Raw genomic sequence first — 24,655 nt, forward strand, 5'->3', positions numbered from 1 at the left:
ACGAATCTCCAATATAGTATGATATTGTTAACTACTAAGTTTAGAGGATGGCTCTGATACCATGTTAGATGAACCCGAGTCTCCACAATAGTATGATATTGTCCACTTTGAACATAAGCTCTCATTACTTTGGGCTTCCTCAAAAGGCCTCATTCCAATGAAGAGAGTCTCCACAATAATATGATATTGTCACTTTGAACATAAGCTCTTATTGCTTTACTTTGGGCTTCTCCAAGAGATCTCATTCCAATGCAGAAAGTATTCCTCGATTATAAACCTATGATTATTCCCTAGCTTATGGTTTTACTTTGAGCTTATCATTCCCTAAAGCTTATGGTTTTACTTTGAGCTTATCATTCCCTAAATTAGGCGATGTGAGACTTTCATAGGCTTATTATTCCTTACCCTAAATTAGGCGATGTGAGACTTTCATACTTATTATTCCTTAAATCAGCGGCTTATTATTCCCTACCCTAAATTAGGCGATGTGAGACTTTCGTACTTATTATTCCCTAAATCAGCCGATGTGGGACTTTTATCATCAAACATAATCAATCTCATATACACTAAAAATTAATTGATATCTACCTACCATAATACATTAAAGAAAAATCATCAATTTCGTTCGGCTCTAACTCTCTCGCTCAAAATATGTTCAACTCTTGACATTTAATTTATTTTCATAATTATTAATTAAGCATTTGAATTATTGAAAAAAAAAAGAGAGAGAAAAGAAGTTAAAAAATTTGAATTTTTGGAAAAAAAATAAAAACAAAAGCCTTTTTAGTTTTCAAAACTTGAGGTTAAATTTTAAAAACCTTTTTTAATTTTGAACTCGAATTTTACACAACAAAAGTACACAGCCACTATTCCATTTCGTTTCTAACACGCAAAGATTTTCACTATTTTGAGGAAAAAAAACTTGTAAAGTGGGGAAGAACAACAAAATAGGGCTTTTGAATTGAGTTAGTAGCTTTATATGTTCAAATTTTCAAATATTATCGAATAAAAATTCAAAAAAAAAAAAAAACACAAAGACAACCTCTAAACTAAACACGAAGCTGATAAATAAAAAGACCAGTAGAGGTAGAGAGCTTTTCCTCCAAAATTGTAGCAGAGCTGGCCATAAGACACACCAGGCAGGCAGCAGCTCAAACTTTTTGAGCTTTGTTCGGGCGACCTCGGTTGTTGTCGTATCCTCTCGACCGACCATGCTTTCCACCTCTGTTGAATTTACCACCCCTGTAGAAATAGCAAGCAGCAGCAGAGAAGCATGGAAGATGATCCAGCATTAGTTTTCAGTAACCAACCAATTCGAATAAGACACTAATTGTCGTCGTTTATAAAACAAACCTTCCACGGTTGCCCTTAAAGTCACGATGATGCTTTTCTTGGCTGCTGCGGAGCGCCCTCCAATACTCCTTCTCAGCCTCACCTGAGATCAAGAAACCGCTCGATCGGACATGGAAAAGGAACAAGGAAGATGATCTCGGCACGTTCAACATTACTTTGCTCAATGCTCAAAGGACAGTGGAAGAATGTATGGTACCTGAAACTGGTTCTAAAGTGGCTATAAAATTCTTCACAGCCAATCCTCCTTGATCAGCAAGGACTGCAGCCGCACGAGCCTTCTGGGCAGCTTCAGGCTCATCAAACCTGATATAACCAGACTCTTCCCCCATCTTAAAATCAATGTACTTCATCATCCCAACCAATGAACAGAAAGAGAGTAAAACAAGAGGAAGATGAAGATGTGTCAGAATTGGCATGCATATATGAACTGAAAACAGTAAAGCAATACGAACATCAAAAGCATGATTCAAAGTCGAAATAGAACAATAAATATTCTTTAAACATTCTGATGAACACAGCAATTCAATGAAGAAGAATCATCTATGAGATACCTTGATACTTCCGAACTTCTGAAAAATAGCCTTCAAATCCTCGCGTGAAACAACGTTCTTGTCGTTTCTAGATGAGGCAAATGTGGGTTTTTCTTCAGCCTCTTCACGTTCGTCGGTGGGATCATCCATAGACTGATCTTCCACTTCAGGTTTTTCTTCATTGCCTGAATCATTTTTCTTATCAGCTTCTTCGATCTTATCATCAGAACTCTTCTGGATTTCTTCATCTTTACCCACGTTTTCTCCCCCTGTTTGCTCAGTTTTCTCAGAGTCATTCTTTGAAGAATCTAATCCTTCGTCTGTTTTGCATTCAGTCTTATCAGTGGTTACATCATGAGATCCATTTTCCTCAGCAGAACTTCCGGCTGTCATCTTTTTCAGTGCAAAGGCAACAATTAAGCCTTTCGGGTAGCTGCAAGAATCATGAGTAAGACCAAGTGATATGAAACCAGGAGAACTGTATGGCTAACATAACATACTTTGATTCCGAGGAATTATTGTTCTTCCAGTTTGAACTTGCGTTCGAGCGTGAACTTTCAAACTTCTCCGTCTCTTTTGATCTCTCCTCATCAAAATCCCTCCTGAAATGGAAATACTCTTTACAAACGCAGTTGAATGATACATCTAAGTTGAATATTAAATCAATGCCTAAAATTTTCAAATAAGCTTAGATAATCAATATGTTTTTTCACATACATACCAACTATAATAACAGAATCAATGCTTGAAAGGAAAAAAGCCTAAAGGAAAGGCACAGATTTGTAGCATCACACTGAGGAGTATGATGTACGAGCTTATCGTATTTCAACACCGACTTACTTTGATTTTAATTCTAACTTGGCACCAGCATAAAGCAAGCTTTCCGTCAATACTTTTTCTGCATCTTCTTCAGCAGAAAATTCTACCAAGGCAGTTCCACAGAATACACGTTTATCCGAAACATGGCGGGGCAACCTCACACTGTTGACCTGAAGATCAGTGGGAAAATTCTAATGTTCAACGAAAACGATGAAAAAAAAAATAGATACCATGAAAAAGAGCCGTGATAAAAACCCAATTAAGACTGACAGATCAGGATTTGAGCATTTGATGTGTTATGAATAACAAGAAAACAAAACAATCAGCTTAATGTCAGGAATTTTCACAACTTTTCATGAAATTGTTCAAAGACAAAGCTACTAAAAAGTAATTGGAAAGAGCTTATGTATTCATAACATATCTAAACCCAAGGGCATTCTGACATGAACGATGAATCGATAACAACAAAGAATCTACCTTCGCGATTTGACCAAAAAAAGCTTCTACATCTTCAAGCTTGACATCATATTGAAACGGCGATGCAGCAATGGTTCTATCATCCAATTGCTCTAGCATCTCCTCAGGCTTTGAGAGTTCAGCAATTCTACCAATCTTCTTCCCTGTACAATGCAAAGCCCAAACTCAATCAAATGATAATATAAAAAGTTCATAACAATCCATAACAGCGAATTACAGAGCAGGAGCTAATCTTAATAACGAAGTAAGTTGATATTTTCAAATGAATTTTCTGGAAGGATTCTGCATCATCCATATAAAAACGTAAGATTTTTATTTATCCCTTACACAAACATAGACCTTAACAGTTTTTACAGCATGAACTCCTACTCTGATTAAATTATGTAATGCAATAGATAATTCCTCAGCAGTCAAATAAATGACGAGTTCATCAATTATAAGATTAAAAACCTAACCATCTTCAGAAACTTTGATAGTTGAAGAGCTTTTCAAAGTTTCAGCAACAGCTTTTACAGTATCTTCTGGAATCGCGTCCGGTTTCACGTCCTGAGCCAAATGAAGATGGCCTTTCATCCGAGAAAACGAACAAACTAAAGACAAATCCACCACTGTAATTTCCAGTTAAGATCAACAAAAGACCTTCGAAGGTAGCACAAACGAAGAACACTATCCAAATTAAAATCAAAACGAATGCAGAAACAGGCCATTGCCATTCAACATGAAAGCAAACTAAACGGACCAACGAAGAAAAAACGCATAAACACGTAATGGCACGAGGTAAAGGATACTTCCATCGGGGCTTGCGCCAATAGTTTTCTTAAGAAAACCATCTCTAGGAAGATTACTGTCGCTGAAATAGAACTCGACCTGAAGAAGAAACATCAAACAGATGAACATTTTGAAAGAAAACGACTAGAACTTTACATGAAGAGAGATTCTGAACGCGTTTAACCTGACGAAGCACTTTCTTGGCGGTCTCTTGATCGAGAGAAGAATTCTCCATGATCGGAATGAGCTCTGAGACGGAGAAAAAACGCGGGCTGGAAGAGAGAAGCAGCAGACCAGAGAGTAGGGTTTCGATTTCGACGAGGACTGAATTTGTAAGGCTCGTATTTAAAGCTATTAATATAGATTTTAAAGCGCCTAATATAAACCGGGTTCGGTTTATTTTCCACGATCCGGCCCACGTTTGTTTAACATCGTGCCGTAGAATCGGCCACGATTGAAAACGGGTGTTGCACTTGCATAGTGGCTTTGGCCAACTCACCCGTTTTTTCAATTCAAATTACATTTTCGGACATTTATTTGATTATAAAAATAAAATAAAAAATAAAAAATCTTTTATCCTATAAAAAATCAATAAATTATTCAAAATATCTCTCTAAATTTTAAAATATTTAAAAAAAAAAATCAAGTTTATAGATCAAAATGAATAATAAAAATCCATAGGTAGTTGCAAAAATTTAATAGGTCCTATTAACTAAATCTTTTAATTGTCACGAACCGAGATCTTACATCGGTCGGAGAGAGTAACGAAGTATATTTTATAAGGGTGTGAAAACCTCTTCTCAATAGACGTGTTTTAAAATCGTGAGACTGATGGTGATATGTAATGTGATGTCCTACATTGGTTGGGGAGGAGAACAAATCACCGTTTATAAGGACGTGGAAATCTTCCCCTAGCATACGCGTTTTAAAACCTTGAGGAGAAGCCCGAAAAAAAAAACCCAAAAAAGACAATATCTACTAGCAGTGCCAGCGAGGACCCTGGATCTCGAAGGGGGTGGATTGTGATGTCCCATATTGGTGGAGAAGAAGAACAAATCACCACTTATAAGGGTGTGGAAACTTTCCCCTATCACACGCGTTTTAAAGCTTAGAGGGGTAAAGAAAAAATGTCAACAGAGTCTAAATATCAATTTAAATATAATAATTTAAGATATAATTAAAATATTTTTAGTCCTCTTCGCTGAGAACAAGTTGCGTTGGGTTTAGTTTCTGTTTCCTCATTGTCTGCCATTCAAGGCCACGTTGGGCTCATGGGCCTAGAATAAGGCCCAAGTGGGCCTAGAATAAGGCCCAATTAATGGAGAAACCATAACACTAAATTGAAAATAAACTGGAAAACTATTGGTAAAAATTAATATTTAAAAAATTAAAATAGTATTCAAAATATTATTTTTAGGTAAAACCTAATTGAATGATAAATGGGCCGTGATCAGCCCAGAACTTAGCCCAGCAAATATTCAAGCTGGCCCAAATATCACTGACAATAAGCCCAGCCCAATAACATGAAAAATAGTACAATATTCATTATAGTTTATACATGACCAATTGATGGGTCATGTTTACAAATAGTTTCCAAAACTAACTTTTTATGCAAATATTGCTTATCAAAGCCCCTCCATGAAAATTCTTGTTTCATAGGTTTGTTGTTTAGCACGAAGTAATTGATACTTCATTTCGTGGGTAAGGTACGAAAGTGTGAGTCTCTGTTGGATGAAAGTTCCACATCGGTTAATTTAGGAAACGATCATACATTATAATCAAAGAATACTCTTTCCATTGGGGTGAGAGACCTTCTGGGAAGCCCAAAGCAAAGTCACGAGAGCTTATGTTCAAAGTAGACAATATCATACCATTGTCGAGAGTCTCGATCAAGGGAAGGCTCGAGCCTCCCACCTTGAAGGCATAGTAAAAAAATGACTAAGACTTCAAAAGAAAAAGGAGTCGAGCCTCGATTATAATTTAGGCCTTTTGGGAAAGCACTTATACTCAAAGTGGACAGTCTCGACTCCAAAAAAACAAATACTTGTAAATTACGGTTGAGTTTGATTCAGTTTACAAGTGACTGAAACTCTAAACGATTTATTTTTGCTTTTGATATTTTAATTGACGAATTAAACTATATTAAAATTATTAATTTTTTTTTAAGTCTCTAATAACTTGAAGTTAGTAATTTAGTAGTTAAAATAGGGGAGTAAATAATGGTAATTAAACTTTTTTACCATAAACAAGCTTTGTAACATTCTTTCAAACGTTAACGGTAAAAATCTGTCTAGAAATACACACAAAGAACACATATTAATTATGCTCTTAAAATAAAAAGGAAATATTAAAAATATATATATATATATATATATGTTTTGAAAATTTTCGAACTAATTAAGGAAATTTGGAGACAACGAGGTCTCAATTGCCAGCTAAAAGAGACAGCTGGCAGATTGCCAAAACAATAATAAAAATAATAAATAAATAAGGAAAAAGCATAAATCAATCAAAGGCTTTATTTGGCCCAAAAGAAAGAAACCCAATAACAAACTATTCTATTCAAAAGGTGGAAATCCCCAAAATGCCCCTCCCTCCCCCACAGTTCTCTGACGTTCCCACTTGCACTAGCTTCCCAATTATGTTCATGTCCTTCTCATTGCTCATTGCAATTTACAAACCCAATTGGCAAATCTAAATCTAAATATTCACCCTTTTTTGTTAACCAAATCTACCAAAATCCCCATGTTCAATAAAGGCAAAAACACACCCGTTCTCTAGATTATTCCGAAAGTTTCACGTGAACATCATTTCATAATAATCTTGTAACAATCTAAACCCATCGCTAGTAGATAATGTCCGTTTTGACCCGTTACGTATCGCAGTTAGTCTCACAATTTTAAAATGTATCTATTAAAGAAAGGTTTCTACACCTTTATAACGAATGCTTCATTCCCTTCTCCAACCGATATGGGATTTCACATGTGCAGATTTTACCTAAACCCAAAACCAATAACTGATATTGCCTGTTTTGACACGTTACGTATCACTGTCAGTCTCACGGTTTTAAAACATGTCTACTAGGAAAAGATTTTCACACCCTTATCAGAAATGTTTCATTCCCCTCTCTCACAAATGTAGATTTTACCTAAATGCAAAACCGCTAGCAGATATTGTGCGTTTTGGCTCGTTACGTATCGCAGTCAGTCTCAGAATCTTAAAACGTATCTATTAGGAAGAGGTTTCCACATTTTTATAACGAATTTTCATTCCCCTCTCCAACCCATGTGGGAACTCACATATGCAGAATTTATCGTAACCCAAAATCAATAGTTGATATTGTCTGTTTTGACACATTACGTATCACTGTCAGTCTCACGGTTTTAAAACATATCTACTACGGAAAGGTTTCCACACCCTTATAAGAAATGTTTCGTTCCCCTCTCTCACACAGGTAGATTTACCTAAACGCAAAACCGCTAGCAAATATTGCCCGTTTTTGCTTGTTACGTATTGCCGTCAATCTCACGGTTTTAAAACGTGTCTACTAGGGAGAGGTTTCTACACCCATATAAGAAATGTTTCATTCCCCTCTCTCACAATATAGATTTTACCTAAATGCAAAACTGCTAGTAGATATTGCCCGTTTTGGCTCGTTACATATCGCCGCTAGTCTCACGATTTTAAAACGTGTCTACTAGAAAGAGGTTTCTACACCCATATAAGTAATGTTTCGTTCTCTTCAACACACAGATGCACAGATGCAGATGAAACGTGATTACTAATTAAATTATTAAAGAATTTAGATTCTAGGGTTACAAATATTTAGGTATATTTTTTTTTACTATTTGGGCAAAAATTCAGCAAGATTTTGTTAAGAACACACACAATCAAGTGGGTAAAATCATGTTGACCTTTTAACAAACACATGGCATGCAAATTTAACCTTTTTCCCCATCCCTCTCTTGGAGATCACACACAAATCTTGTGGAATAGACATAAAGAAGAATACTAAATTAGAAAAAGAGAGAGGAAAAACAAAATCAGCATTTACAGATTTATAAACTTTTTATTTATTATTTATTATTTATTTTTAAAAACAAAAACAGTAACAATAAAAAAAAATTGGAATTAAAGGAATCTTAACACGTGCGTACATTATGAAATTGTCCCGAAAAGAAGACGGAGTATAATTCAATAAATAAAATATTAATTATTATTATAAATTTATTGGTTTTTTTTTTTTTTTTTTTTTTTTAAGATCACGTGCTTAAAATTTCATGAACTAACTCGGAAGTAGTTCATCGGTTCGAGTTATCATTTTTAGGTCAAACTACAACGCTACATGTTGCATTCAATTAATAGTATTAACATTCGAGATGTGTTAAAAACAAATTTTAAAATTGAGATATGTGGTCGGAATTTTTTTTAAAAATATTTAGAAACTAAATCAGTGTAATTATCAAAGTTGAAGAACTAAATTTGTATACTGACACTTTTTGCTAAAGTCTCGATATGAAAATGAAAATAATTGACAAAATTGAATTTAATCGTCGAATGGTCTTGTTGCAAATAGGGTTGACTACAGCTTCGAGCCGTAGCACATAGTTTTGTAAAATCGTACGAACTTCTTGATCTAAATAAACTAGGTTTAATTACAATAATTTCATTAGATCACGAATGCGTGATTACAACATTTTTTTTTTTCGTATAATCAATTTAATGGATATTTTATTTCTCGAAAATAAAATTATATAAAAATGGACAATAATAAAAACAAAATCAAATAATAATAATAATAATAATAAGCCACGAGAACAGTTAAATGTAGCCTTCAAGGTGAGAGAGAAATTTGAATTATCGAGACAGACATTCGAGAAGAGGAATAATCATATATGATTGGATTAAACCCTATTCATAGATTTTGAGTCGTCTGATGTGAATGCATATGTTGACTAATAGCTATCACCCCTGATGTTGACTTCACCACTCAATATTCTTTTATTTATTTCATTTAATTTTACGTATTATTCAAATATCTAGACACCTGCAGGCTCAAATTCATTGTGACTGACCCATACTCGACTCATAGGTCATGATTGGTCGACCCGTAGTTCAATTGGGTCAATCCAAATGTGGTCAAATCACACGTAGAATGACGTGTACAAGAGCCAATTAAAGACCCAATTGAATCTGCGTAATAATTTAAAAGTTGAAAGGTAACAACGAGGCAGTTTTCACTATGCCCACTAGGCTGATCGGTTTCGTATAATTTTTTAAAAAATATATAAATTTAGAGTTATTTTTTTTTTTTAATTACAATACAATGGTCCACACCATATTAATTCATAAATTAAAATATTTTCTTATTTTTTTCCCTCCCTAATAAATAAATAAATAATGAGTTGGATGGTCCTAATTAATTCATCTATCATCACCTTGTGGATGCCATACCACTTTGGACCACATTCACTAATCAACACCTTGCTTCCATTGGTTCATTTATCACCAATCAATTAATTCTTTCAATCATTTTTTTTTTCACAATTATTTTTTATTTTTAAATATTATTCTATCTAATTTTGATTAATTAAGCTTTAAAATAATGTATGTCACTGTCGAATCAATTAAATGTATCAATTTAGACAATACAAATCAAAATTTGACTACGCGTATCTTTTCTAAAATATGTAATTAAACGATAATTATGGAAATAATCCAAAATTTAGCATATGTATTATAATAACACCTAGGTTAATTAAAAGCTTAGCCTATTTTTATTGTTATTATTATATTTGAAAATTACATTATTAAAATTATATATTATTAAAAAATAAAAATAAATAAAAAAATAAAATCATTTTCCTTAATTCCCTTTCCCTTCATTTGATGTTGATTTTTTTTCTCTCTCTTAGATTTTGAATTGGCTGAAGCTTCTGCCTTCTTCCATCATACCATCAAATATCATCCGGTCAGGATAAACCCCACCGCATGTGCATTCCCTTCAAATCTTTAAAACCCTAAACTAACTTCTTTTTTTTTTTTTTTTTTTTTTTTTTTTTTTTTTTTTTTTTTTTTTTTTTTTAATTATGTTACGTCGAACGTTGTTTGTTTAACTTGCAAATCCTCAACTCGGGATCTACTAAAACAGGATGAGAAACCCCGAGTGAAGAGAACAGTACATCCTCAACTCGGGATCTACCAAAATAGGATAAGAAACCCCCAGTGAAGAGAACATCACATCCTCAACTCGAGATCTACCAAAATAGGATGAGAAACCCTCAGTAAAGAGAACAACACATCCTCAACTCGAGATCTACCAAAACAGGATGAGAAATCCCCAGTGAAGAGAACAACACATCCTCAACTCAGGATCTACCAAAACAGTATGAGAAACTCCCCGTGAAGAGAACAGCACATCCTCAACTCGGGATTTACCAAAACAGGATGAGAAACCGCCAGTGAAGAAAACAGATTCTCACAATTTGCTAAACAGAATCAGAGATAGAGATTATACCAAAACATGATTATATTCCTCATCCTACCCGAATTGATTCTCTAAATTAACTAAACTGGATCATAGATATAGATTATATTTCACATCATATCCAGTAAAAATATATATATATTTATGTCCATACGTGAATTTTATAATAATTTTAATAATTACTCACGTAATTAAATAATTATTTTAAAAATAAAAAAGAATTTGGAGAAATAATAAGGATCGAATATGATTTGAAAGGATCCTTATTGGGATTATAAAGAAATCAAAAGTTTAATTTTAATTATTCCACTAAATCTCCTTGATCACAGTTAAAAGTAAAATATTTTTTACAAATGGTAATTTTTTTTTTCAATTTTGCTGTGAGAATTGTGTGCAATCATTAAGCTTTGCACAGTTTTAGTGGTCCAATATACTACTTGGAATTGAAAAATAAATTCTTACGACAGCGAAATTCCATTTAATTATCATCTTTATTATTCATTTAATATAAAATTAAATTTACCATAAAGTTTTTTATTTAATTCGAGATTTTTTAACGTTTAAATAATTATTGAAAATGCACAAAAATAGCGTCCTCCACTTCAAAAATGCTTATACAAATATTAAAAAGAACGAAAAAAAAAACACAATTTTGCTGTTCTCACTCGAACAAGTAATCTCGAAACGAATACATAGTTAAAAAGTAAATATTTTTTTTCCAATTTTTGTCTCGTGCATCTAACGGTTATGTTCGAGTTTCCCAAAACCTCGTCTTTTTCAAGTCGTTTCTTTTGTCTCACTAGAATATCATTCTATAACAAAAGCCAAACACCTCCCAAGCAATTCCTGTTTCCAAACATCCCCTTTCTCTCTCTCTCTCTAACCAGAGAGAAAAAATTGTTCAAAAGTGGCAGTTTTGCCCTTCACGAGAAAAAAAACTCTTCTGTTTCTTCCTCCTTCCCGAGGGCTGAACGGTAATTTCATTCGCTTTTTTTTTTTTAATTCAAATCCTTTTTCTTAATCAAAGAAGCGTCGAAACCCCGCAAGTTCCCTTTCGTCGAAGAAGGGAGCGATGAATCTCGAATCGGCGATTCAATGAATTACGATTTCTTTTTCCTACTTTTTTTTTTTTTTGGGCATTTTCAGAAAGGGTAGAGTGTCAGATTCGTCTACGTGGACGGTGGAGATAGCGTAGTGGGCGTAGAAAGCTTAGCCTCAGCTTTCCAACACCGTTCGATGTCCTCGGCGATTCTCTTTGCGTCCATTGATGCGCCGAGTAATCCACGCTTTGTGAATCCCACTGCATATAGCCCATTTTCTCCTTTCCATCCATTTGGAAATGGCCTCCTTGGCAACCCATCTTTTTTCCCAAACATTTCTCCTTCCTAAAACATTAATCAAATCAAATCAATCCCGACACTCTAAAACATGTCTTATAATACACAGGCAATTTTCAAATTTACTCTTAAACATGTCGTTCCACCTAAAAACAATCGATTCTTTAACAATCGAGCTACACTCATATCAAATAAAACGAACGTCGAGCAGGTGAAATGAACAAAAACGTAAAATTTAGTATAATTTAACGGACCCGAAAGCATAAGCATTCAAAATAGAAGGTGGGGGAAGGAAGGTAAAAAGCATACCTTTAGCCAAGAAGGGACATTACTTCTATAACCAGTAGCCAATATAATGGAATCAAATCTTTCTATTCTTCCATCAACAAATTCCACAGCTTGACGTTTCAGCCGTTTGATGCTAGGACGAATCTGAAAATCAACGGCAGAGAAAACTTCTCAATAATTAAATAACAATAATACATTTTTAAACTTTTTAAAAAATAAAGTGAAATAGTACCTTAATATGTCCCGTTTTGATTTTGGCAAGGGTACCAACGTCCAATACTGGAGTTTTTCCGGACATGTTTTTGAGCCGAAGTGGGCCCATAATGGGCCGGTCCAACCCGAATCTGGCAGTGTCTCCAAGCATCAGCCTCGACACCATTAGCAGGAACCCATCGACCAGACGTATGGGGAACCACTTTAGCAACCACATGGACAACCCGAAAGTTGATCTCCCCAGCATCTCTCGTGGTAGTACGTGCACCTTCAATTTCACAATAATTATCAAACACCCCCCTAATTTCATTACAACTTTCTAATTTCACCCCTGTACTTCGATGAAATTGTAAAACAGACCCATTACCAATTTGATCATAGCCCCCAATTTCATTACAACTTTCTAATTTCACCCCTATACTTGGATGAAATTGCAAAACAAACCCATTATCAATTTGAACATAGCTTACTAAGTGGGATGGAGTGGAGTGACACAAATACAGACAGAACATGACTCCCCGAGGCTGTTTTGTTTTGTTTCGGTTTTGTCTTTGTTCTTTTTAAACAGAGAAAAAGCACTTTCGGATTGGATTTGAGAGATTCATGATTATGACAATCTATATAAGATCCTAAGTTTTAAAATTTTTTTTTTTTTTAATTTTTTCAAAACTATATTGCGCATGCTGGAGAATCCCAAGAAAGTGAAATATCATCTCTTTCCCCTTATTTTTTTTTATTTTTATTTTTAAAATTAATAATTTCCATAATTAGATCTTCCTATAACCCTTATTTCTTCCTTTTTTTTCTTCTTGAAAATCTGTTCAAAATTGATTTTATGAGGAAATCCCATCTGGGTTTTGATTAAAACCCATAAATAAACAATACCCATAATTTATTTTTTTTAAAAAATGCAAAAATTAAAAGAAATTGAAGAAAAAAAAGGGAAAAAAAGGGGGAAAAAAAAACAGAGGGTGTTCTTACGGTGTCTCTGACAACGAGAGAAGGGCTTGCACTATGTTCACAAAGATCCAAACAAACTTCCATCCCAGAATTTCCACAGCCAACGACCAAAACCTTTTTACCTCGAAACTCCTCGCCGCTTTTATACAAACTCGTGTGTTTAATCGAGCCACCAAATTCCGTCATTCCGTCGAACTCCGGCACCACCGCCTCCGCATTTTCACCAGTAGCGACGATCAACCACCGGCAAACATACTCCATCTCATCACCACGACAACCACCGCGCTTGCTCCTCACGCGCCAAAACCCAAGGGTACGATCGTACTCAGCCTCTGCTACCATCTCGTTAAATCTGGGCCGTATATCAAATCTCTCCGCGTAATCCTCCAAATACTTAACGAATTGTTGCTTAGAAGGATACGTCGGAAAATCCCCCGGAAAACCCATAAACGGCAGCTCACAAAATTGCTTCGGTAGATGCAACCGTAGCCGATCATACGTCTTTAACTGCCACAACGACGCTATACAGTTGGATCTCTCCAGTAACATACTCGGTACTCCTCTTTGTTTCAAACACGCCGCCGCCGCTAATCCCGACGGCCCTGCTCCTACTATCACCGGTCCCGGAACCCAAACCCGCCGCATCCCGCCGCCGCCTCCGCCGCCGCTAATCTTCTCTGTTAAAAAAGGGTCATTCGATAACTTCCCTTCTATTTCCCTCAAATAAGAACCCATCTCCATAAAAAACCAAACCAAACCAAAACAAAACACAAAAATCCCTTCAATCTTGGAGCCTTATCCGTTTAGAAGAATGAGTAAAATTCGTATTTTTTTTTCAATTCTTTTATTTTCTCCAATTCATTTTTTGATTTCAAAATCTCTGCTCTGTTTCAATGAAGGGGCGAGCTACAAGTACGGGCCTAAATCAGCATTCAACACAGAGAGAGAGAGAGAGAGAGACGAGAGAGAGAAAGAGAGAGAGAGAGTATTAAGAGAGATGGCGATTTGTCTATATATATTCCTTTTGTTCACAGAATGAATTTATACGAGAGGAAGGTAAATGGGCCTTATTATATTTATATATTTATAATTTATATTTATATATATATATATATGTGTGTGTGCATTTATATAACTGATATTAACCAACAACAACTTCAAAACTCATCCCATAACTTTCGTTATCTTCTTTTTATTTTTTTATTTAAAAAAAATTAAATTTTGGGTTTTTGGGGAAGAAGGAGAAGAAGAATGTGGATAATTAATTAATATTCGGCATTAACTACGTGAGGTAATTATTCTCTTCCATTGTGTTTTTAATTTATACGACAAAATCCAAACACAATCTTTTAATTTCGTAATTTTGTTTTTTTTTATTAAAAAAATTCCATTTGGTTACATCATCCAATTCTTGTTTCTTATGGTTCGATAATGTCACACTTCTGCTAATTTAGGGAATGATATGAGTTTATAATAATAAAAAACAATACTCTATTAGTTTGAGGCCTTTTGGAAAAGCCCAAAGCAAAGGCGAGATATATGTTCAAAGTGGACAATATCATATCACTATATAGAGTCGTGTTCATCTAATATGATATCAGAGCTATACCCTAAATTTAGTCGTACCAATAGATTGGTAAATCCTCAAATGTTGAACAAAGGAGTCGAGCCTCGATTAGGGAGAGACGTACTTTGTTCGAGGGGAGATGTTGGATGATGAAAGTCTCACATCGGCTAATTTAGGGAATGATCATGAGTTTATAATCAAATAATACTCTCTCCATTGGTTTAACCCATTTTGGGGAAGCCCAAAACAAACCCACGAGAGCTTATACTCAAATTGGACAATGTCATACCATTATGGAGAGTCGTGTTTATCTAGCATAGTATCAGAGTCATGCCATAAACTTAGTCGTGTCAATAACACATATTACATTAAATTTTTTGTTTTCATTCTAATTTGTTTCGCATGTTGGACGAAAATCATCGTAGGAACTACAAGATCACCTCCAATGATGTCTTCGGCATTTATAGCTCGTGGACCGACCAGGAACTACGAGATCATCTCAAGGACGCCTTCGATATCCAAAGGTTGTAGATCGACCATAAAACCCTGTTCAATAAGTGAAACGAATTAGCTCTTCAAGAAGAATATGGTATAATATAAATATATATTGAAGGAAAAACAATAAATATATTCTTGTTAAGACCTCTCCGTACTTTGACTCTCTTTAATTAATTACCTTTTAATTTCTCATCTTAGTATCTATATATCTATTATTGGGATTGACATTGTACGTTAAATTTGATGGGAAATAAAAATCCGTACTAAAAAGGCAAACACATCAATAATACCTATATTATTTAATGTACATTCATGTCTTTATTTATTAGTTATAAAGTTTACAAATTTTTTTAAATATTTAATATTATTATTAAGAAAAGTCAAACCCAAAAAAAAAAGTCAATAATAAAGCTTATAATATATATCTATATATTTTTTTAATTTTTTTTGAAAATATTAATAAACTATGTCATATTTGGAATGAAATAAAGGCCATTTATTTTGATGACTTGGAAGAAACAAAGCCACCGGACAATGTAGGTGGTTTTATTAACTCTCTATATATTTTTCAAAATAAATAATTAATTAATTAAAACCCATACCCCTTCATAAAGGCGAAATTAAATAGGCTATGATTATAAGTACATTTTGGTATATATATAATCATAGGTTAAACATTACATATGCAATTTTGTATAGTCTATTTATATATATTTGTGTTTAATATTTTAATTCGTCTATTTATTTTTAAAATATTAAGAAATTATGTAATGTTTTCTTTGGATAAAGATATGGATAACATATTGATCTATTTCTTATTTGTAAAATTAAATTAATTTTTTTTAAATTTTTTACCAATAATTATTAAACGAGCGAGTTTTAGTTAGCCACGAATAAACCCTAGAAAACGGCTTGTTTCTTCAACGGGAAGAGAGTGGATCGTGTGCGGAGGAGTACACTGTTTTTACTGTGGGGTTGGACACGTGTCTCATGGGAATTTTGATCGTACAGATAATTGATTAAAAGGGTTGGGGGTAGTTGAGAGAGAAGTGAAGGAGGAATGAATGGCACTTCTCACAACGCTAATATTTTCTTAATTATTATCCAATTATTTGTGAAAAAAAAATATTTTTTATTTTTATTATGACATGAATATATTCTCGAGATGAAAGCGAGTATTCAAGAGTTCTGCTAGATTCGAGCCGTTCGAGAGTGTTGTTTTACAGGAATTGGAGGTTGCAAATCCGAGCCGAACGGATAATTGAAAAAAATACAGTATGAGAAATAAATGAGCAATAAATGATACGTATAAAGATAGGGCTTGTACTATAGAAAATGAAGGAACAATTGGTTTATAAAAACGTTTGTATCTATGTTCGATAAAATTTGCCTCAAAATATATTATAGGAGCATGTCGTCGATGGTCAATTTTTCATATTTGGATCATATGCTATTAATGTTTCGTTCCCCTCTTCAGTTAGAGAGGAGAACGAAACATTCCTGATAAGGGTATAAAAATCTCTCTTTAGTCGTGTTTTAAAAATTTTAAAGAGAAAGCTCAAAGAGGACAATATATGCTAGCGGTGGGCTTGGGGTGTTACAAACATATTCGCTAACACAGCCTGATGTCTAGGTCTGACTCACTGCTAGTAGATATTGTCTATTTTAGCTCGATAAAACAATCCAAGTTTTAGTTGACTAACTTACTTAAGGGCGAGGGTTAGTACCATACAATCACGTTATAAATTATGTCCGTTTCAATAAAACAAATCAATCGTTATTGTCATGTGTAAGTCATGTGTATTTGTTCGGTATCCAAATTTGGACAAAGAATTATCGGTGAGATTAGAAATAAGCAAGTTGTGTAGGAACAACCAAACGACGCCTTTATGAAAATTCAATGAGGGGACTTGAGAATTTAGCCACAAATTAAATTTGTGGTTTAGTAGCATGCTTCAACTGCCTGCACAAATATATATATATATATATATACACACATATATATATACATATTTTCATAAACTGTCTAATTTATTTATTTATTATATATTAATATTTTAAATTTAAAACGAACAAAAAGTCTTCTATTTATAGTTTTCTAATTTTTAAAATATTTTCAAACTCCAAATTTAAAAACTAAATATTCAATAAATAAATAAAACACGATATTAATTCATTCAAATGTTTAGATATTGAATTTCAAATTTTCTAAATTAATAATTATGTTTAAATTAGAAATATAATAGATTTTTTAGCTTTAAAATTAAAAGAAAATTATCCCATCATACACGTCTATTTTTATACCTTGTAAACCTAATTATGCATAAATTAAAGCACGTACACATGATGTCAAGGATATTTAGTATTAAATTATAATTGATCATATATATCATATTTGATAATTTATTATACGCAAATATCTAGGTAGTTTTTATTTTATTACTCTTTCACACACGCCAGTGTGCGATGGTTTCAGCAAATATTCTCAAAACCAATGTTCACTGATGCACTTAAAGGGTGCAGAGATGGATATATTGTTTAAATACAATAAGATTAATTTTTAAATTTGTTATTATATATATATATATATATATATATATATATATATATATATATATATATATATATATATATATATACATTTATGATCGTTTGCCTTCTCTTTGAGTTTGAGTGTGTGTGTGGTGTAATTTAGTAGGGTCAAGTTTTTGGTGATTGAGTTGGACATCTATTTATGTCCCGTTTTCTGAAAGATGCTTCCCAATTTTTCTAAGCCACTATGGATTGCTCCCTCTTTTATTTACATTTTTTATATTTATCATCCCTTTTTTTTTTTTTTAAACCTAAATATTTGGTAAACAATATCTAATTCAATATTATAAATTCGGTACCCGTGTTCAGACAATCTTTCACGTTTTCAAGCTGTTTGGTAAAATTGAAATCCTGGTTGGGAACGAAATTTTTTGTTCAAATCCAAAGTCTTTTGTCCCCTCTCGGACTAAGGTTGAAATCTGTAACAATTCGGCTTAAGACACGTGGATTGCTCAGAGTCTTCTTCGGCTAATGATACCTCGATCTCGAAGTCTTAAGAGTATCTTTTTCATAGGAGGCTCGAGATTTATGGGAATTCGCTGCAGATAGATCTCACCCCATTGCCTTCCGAGATTCTTTGAAATTTGAATTTTGGGTCTAATACATTTTTTAATATGAAAACAAAAATCAATATATCTTACAAAATTTAAAAAAAAAAAGTAATTATAATTTGATGGGCAGCTGCCCTTGTTGCCCGTACATGGACTTAATAAAATAACAGAAAATATATAATTTTGTCACCGTGTAAATAAAAAATATTTATATTCTAATAACTAAACATTCCTTTACTAAATTATTATGGAGCACATCACATCACTTAGATTATTTAAATATAGCATAAAGAAAACCTTATTATATAACATTTACTTTTTAATATAAATAAGACAAAATATTCCTTTCATATTATACTCAAATGCATTAAAATTTCCAAAGTCAAAATCTTAAAATTCTAAACGAGAAAAAAAAATCGTTAGTAAAAACCGACCTCCAAATTAGAGGAAATAGGGTATATAGCCTTTAGAGTTTGGGGTCTCGGGTTTGAAATTCAAATCTAAACCCGTATATCGAAATAGTTACTAGTTAATGATTCGACAATAATTCAAAAAATAATGTAATTTTCCTTTTTTTCACAAACCAATTTTTTTATTATTAATTAATTTTAATAAATAACGGTAAGATTGAAATCTGTACTCTCAGAATATAGATTTCAACAGATTTATGATTATGATGAATCGACCGTTTGATTTTTCAGACCTCGGAATTCTTACTTTTGAACTAGTGCTTGGGCAACTAAGCTAAAGAATAATGTTCGGGTCTAAAAATATTAAAATTTTTAATTAAGGGTCGAAAAGTTGCTATCTATGGTGGATTCTTACCCTCACCCTTTTATTAAGATCTGATTAAAAAATTTAAAATAAAGAAAGGTACACATAAGGGGGCTTTGGCAACCTTTTTAGTCCCTCTCCACTGGGAACTAAGATTGTTACCTAAGCCTAGTAGCCTACCCTATACCCTATAGCTCTTAGATTAATTTTATTTTTATTTTTTGGAAAAAAAAAAGTCAGATGGGCCCAAGGAATGTGGTGGGAGGCCCAAAATAAAAAAATGGGCCTTTTCAGAGCACGCTTGTGGGCCTACATATGTGGGCCTCCAGCTGTCCTTTATACCTCTTCAAGACATCGAATTATTAGAAAAATATAATAATTAAAAATATTTAATTTTTTTTCTTACAAAATTATATTTGCATTCGTCATGGCTTACCTTCTTCAGCTTTTAATCGTAGTGTGGCACTTGTATCCAAAAAAAGAAAAAAAAGGAGCAAAAATAAAATATAATAATAATAATAATTATTATTATTATTATTTTGCCTACTTTACCTAATAAACATAATTGATGTCGGAAAACTTTATCTTACAACATTAAAACTTTATATTATACATAAGTGCACATATATAAATCTAATAATGATTATTTTCCTCTATGCTTTCTTCCACTTTTTATTCGTCACGTAAATCTCAATCTCAATTGGATTCGAATGAATATTTTAATTTTATATTAACCACCGAAAAATTCATCACCAGCTTTTGCACTTAAATGATTTTTTCGATTCTATTTTAGTCAACAAGGTTTATATTTTCTTTGATTAATGATGCTAATACGATTAGTTGGGTGATTAATATATGTAGGTGGTGGATTAATGATGATTAAGGATATGTGTGGGATTTTATTATATGGTTTGTTTAATTAAAAAACTATATAATATATGAATTTGATATCCATAGCTGAATTATATTTAAAAGCTTATTTTATTTTATGTAATGAAAATTGAGGTGCCCCATTGTTAATAAAGGGAATGATCTAATCATGATTAGGGAACATGGAGGTATTAAGTTAACTGTTAATGATAGGGAACATGTTTTTATATGTATATATGTTACTTTAAAAAGACTGAATAAGTCAAAACCTATGTGCCTTCCTCTAATCTTTTTTTAATTATTTTAATATTTCAACGTGTCATTTTGGTAGAAATAACGATCAAATCTTATCTTCATAACAATTATTTAACGTTTGAATTATTGTTTAATAACTTATTTTATTTGGTTGAAGATTCAAATCTCTAATATACTCGACAATTAGGTCAGTTTGTAAGATTCGGTTTCCTTCTGTGTTTCATTGGAGAATGAGACGACCTCGATAGAACAAAAAAGCTTACACTTCTCAATTTAATCATCTCGTGGTTGGATGGGTGCCACTTGAGGGTCAAATCGTCCGTTGTCTGTCTTGCATGTCGGGTCACAACCTATTTTCACTTTTGCCCACTTAACCTAGTCATCATCCTTGATGGCTTTCTCAGGGACACAACTGAATTGTCGACGCAAGGTCACAACCTACTTTCATTTCTCCCCACTTAACCTAGTCATCAGCCTTGATGCCTTTTTCAGGGACACAATCGAATTTTCGGTGCTTACCCTTCGAAGAACTAGATTGAAAAGACTAATATAGGCTTCTCTCGAGTATGTTTTTGTCTCTCGACGCTTACCCTTTTCACTTTTTATCCATTTTTTTCTTGTCGGGTTCTTATCCTTTTCGTTTTTATTTAGTTTTAGATAAATCATTAATGGATATTTGAAAGTAAATTAGTGGAAGTTCATAGAGTTATTGCATAATCCATAATATAGTGTTAAGCTAAAGGACAAGCAAGTTATGAGCCTATCCCCTTTAAGCATTATCTCTATTTCATATATTGCTTCTTAGGTCATTGCACAAATAAATAGGCATTCCAAAATAAATAAATAAATAAATAAATAAATAAAATAATAATAATTTTAAAAAAAAGTGGAGAGTGATAATCTCATTCTTAATGGCCCATTTTAAGAAATTAATTAAATTTATAATTAAATTCAAATATTATTTTTTTTTTCTAATAATACTTCAAAAAAAAAAAAAAAACATTGTATATAAAAGATTTTCATAAAAAATAAGAATTGAAATATCTTCGTAATTAATATATTATAAATTCAAAATTTTTAAAATTGAGAATTTTTTTCGTCATAATTAATTAAAAATTTTATTAAAATAGAAAAATATCGGGTCATCGATCAAACTATTAATATGTCACGTCAATTCGTTATTTATATAATTTTAACTTAAACGGATTAAGAACTTTTTTTTTTTTTGTAAACATTTTTAAACATTAATAATTACAAAACGAGATTCAATTATTATTGAAACATTAATTAATAATTTAAAAATGAAAGGACGGTTATTGATGTAATTATAACAATGAATTAGGATAATCATTTGTTGTTCATGCAAATTAATGGAAATAATTAGATGGATTAAGAACATAATTATCCGAAGAAAATAGAGGCGCGCGTGCACATGTGTGTTGAGTTTGGTCGATCGAGTTGACAATTAAATTTATAATGTGGGAATAATTATTATAAGTTTGATTTGACATTATTATAAAATAAATAATAAATAAAGCAATTGTGGAACTTTTTATATTTTATAAATTTATAAAGTATAGTTTGATATATTATATAATAAAAATGTACTATATTTAGATATAATATTAAACAAAATCAATGTGTAATTATGAATTAAAGTGGAGAGCTAAGTAAATAAATATAAAGCTAACACCAAACCCATAACACTTTGTGAAGTACTTCGCAAGTCTCTTAACTTTTCACACAAGTGTGTGATTTAAATATAGAATTAATTTTTTTTACATTTTTTTAATCCATGATTTGACAACATAATATATATGTCTATTTTTATATTAAGATGGAAGGTTCTTGAATTTTTTTTTTTTAAAAATTATATTAAAAAGTTGAATTAGGTTTAGTTTAAATTAATAAAATTTTTATACATTAATGTAAAAAAAAATATATTTCTTTGATAGACGAGGCTGTCAACGATACATAACGGGCTAAAACAGATGATATCTGCTATTGGTGGGTTTGAGTTATTACGAATGGTATTAGAGCTAGGCATCAGTCAGTGTGTGAGCGAGGACGCTGGGTGTCACGGTCATGCATGTCCAAGGCGTGTTGTCAATGGCTGCATGACAGATATCCTGGTCTTTCTTGTTCAGGACGTGTTGTCCATGGTTGCATGCGTGTTCCAAACCCCTTTTACATGCTTTTATCCTAGATAGGTCTTTACCATTCCATATTGGGTCAGTATGACGGTGTATGACCGTTCAGTAAAATCGTGTCTACACCTACAACGGCTAAAATGCCTCAAAATGTACTATAGGGAGATATGACTAGTTGTCAACTTCTTCTAACCTAATAGTTATATACAGTAAGCGGTTGTTGTTGCCTTTTTGCTTACATTCCCATATAACACAATTTTCAATTTCTCAAATCTTGCTTTCAAAACTCTCTTTCGAAATCTCTCTGCTCCCGTTTTCTAAATCTTTCTTCTTGAACTGGGGCCAGAGGCTCGACCATACGTCGCTTGGCCGTAGGCGACGCAAGAATGAATAGGCTTTAACTCACTTGTTGCTGGGAAGCGAGTGCCGCACAATCGCAAGTCCGCTGCCATCAAAGTGCAATTGTGACACTGGGCATCAAGGGGTGGATTGTGAGATCCCACGTCGGTTGGAGAGGGGAACAAAATATTTGTTATAAGAGCGTGAAAACATCTCTATAGTGGACAATGTCTATTAGCGGTAGTTAAAGTAGTTTGAACCCAATTCCGGAACAATTCTAGTAAAAGTCGAATTTTAAAATATAATAAGATTAAAGAAAAAGACGTAATTAAAGGGATTTTGAAATAAGCATCATTTAATCATATGAAAATGAAAAGGGAGTAGAAAAATTAAAACAAATCAAACACTAAGACATGATTAATTATGACTTTGTTGTTTTTATAGTTGACTTATAGTGTTTGGTGCTCTAATCATTTTAGGTTTGATTGGAAATTATTAAAAAAAAAAAAAAAATCCATTTTATATTTTAACTTTTTTTATTATACACCCAACCCGAACATAATTCAATTCATATAAAAATATTCAACATGTTTCAAAATGTTTCGTTATCCGATTCTAAATTTCTCGACTTACCTTTAGTTATACAATTTGAGCAAATTGGAGAGAAAACTATATAACTCTATTTTTTTTTTTTGTCGATAAAACATGTTTTTTAGTCTGTCTTTTTTTATTTAAATTCTGTGTCTATGAATTTGGTTATTGGGTTTAAATAAAAACAGGTCTCATGGATCCAAAAGGGTTAATTTTGAAAGCTCTGAAAATAAAATTGAAATTACGTTCAAATTCTAGAGACCAATAGATAAATGTCAATTTGAACATATCTCAATGCACGACTATTTTTAAAAAGTTGAAGTTTCAATCTTTTTTACTGTCGCCATCATATGTTCGTCGAGCTAAAAAACGGCGCAATTGTTTCATCTGTTCGTATCCGACCATGTTTTGTCTCTTTAGGTCTCTCTCTAGATGTCTTTTTAGGGTTTTAGGGCTACAAAATCTAAAACAGTGAGTTTTGTTTTGTTTTGTTCTTGTCTTTCAGGTTGGAATTCCATCCAATGTTGTAAGAAAGAAGGAAACTTTAATGATTAAAAATTTTCAATTAAATAAGTTCAAAAGAGAGCTTTTTAATACTCCTTTTTAGCATTACTTTATATTCCCCATCAAATATCATTATCTCCACAATATTAAATTATTTCTATTTTCTTAGTTGTCATATCGCTCGAGGTAACGAGATTCTTCATATTCTAAAAATTATTTATGATATTATTAGTCATTTTAAATTTCATCTTATTTTATTTTGACCCGTTACGTATCGTCGTCAGTCTCATAGTTTAAATATACGTATACTAAGGAGATGATTCTACACCCTTGTAAGAAATATTTTGTAATATCCCACATTGCTTGTTGAGTAGAACGAAACACCTTTTATATGGGAGTGAAAATCTTTCCCTAGCAGATGCGTGTTAAAGCCTTGGAGGGGAAGCCCAAAAAGGACAATATCTGCTAGCGGAAGATCTGGGTCATTACAAATGGTATTTGAGGCGGTGTGCCAGTATGGACGCTAGACCTTGGAGGGGGATGGATTTGGTGGCGTCTCACATCGATTGGAGAAAGCAACGAGTGTCAGCGAGGACACGGGCCCTAAAAGAGGTGGATTGTGATATGCCTAGTAGCAAATATATTCTAGTTTTTGTTTAAATTTTAAATTAAAATTGATAATTTAAAATTTAAAATATCATAATTAATATTTATTTATTTTAAAATTTCATA

At 32.6% G+C, this 24,655-nt stretch overlaps 2 protein-coding genes across 2 annotated transcripts; both read right to left on the reverse strand.

Annotated features, from left to right (window-relative positions):
* Nucleotides 1-930: 930 nt before the first annotated feature.
* On the reverse strand, nucleotides 931-4,271 carry LOC111454576 (la protein 1-like). Its single transcript, XM_023096078.1, has 10 exons — nucleotides 4,132-4,271; nucleotides 3,968-4,046; nucleotides 3,635-3,787; nucleotides 3,180-3,322; nucleotides 2,724-2,872; nucleotides 2,384-2,485; nucleotides 1,905-2,316; nucleotides 1,550-1,697; nucleotides 1,354-1,435; nucleotides 931-1,242 (listed from the first exon to the last, which is right to left on the reverse strand). Exons 1-10 carry the CDS (start codon nucleotides 4,180-4,182, stop codon nucleotides 1,152-1,154), a joined length of 1,410 nt encoding a protein of 469 aa, XP_022951846.1. The 5' UTR covers nucleotides 4,183-4,271; the 3' UTR covers nucleotides 931-1,151.
* Nucleotides 4,272-11,069: 6,798 nt separating this feature from the next.
* On the reverse strand, nucleotides 11,070-14,251 carry LOC111453983 (indole-3-pyruvate monooxygenase YUCCA6-like). Its single transcript, XM_023095241.1, has 4 exons — nucleotides 13,254-14,251; nucleotides 12,292-12,540; nucleotides 12,081-12,203; nucleotides 11,070-11,819 (listed from the first exon to the last, which is right to left on the reverse strand). The coding sequence occupies exons 1-4, from the start codon at nucleotides 13,971-13,973 to the stop codon at nucleotides 11,604-11,606; spliced, it is 1,308 nt and encodes a 435-aa protein (XP_022951009.1). The 5' UTR covers nucleotides 13,974-14,251; the 3' UTR covers nucleotides 11,070-11,603.
* Nucleotides 14,252-24,655: the final 10,404 nt, after the last annotated feature.

Source organism: Cucurbita moschata, unplaced genomic scaffold (genome assembly GCF_002738365.1).
Source record: "Cucurbita moschata cultivar Rifu unplaced genomic scaffold, Cmos_1.0 Cmo_Scf00016, whole genome shotgun sequence".
NCBI lineage: Eukaryota > Viridiplantae > Streptophyta > Magnoliopsida > Cucurbitales > Cucurbitaceae > Cucurbita > Cucurbita moschata.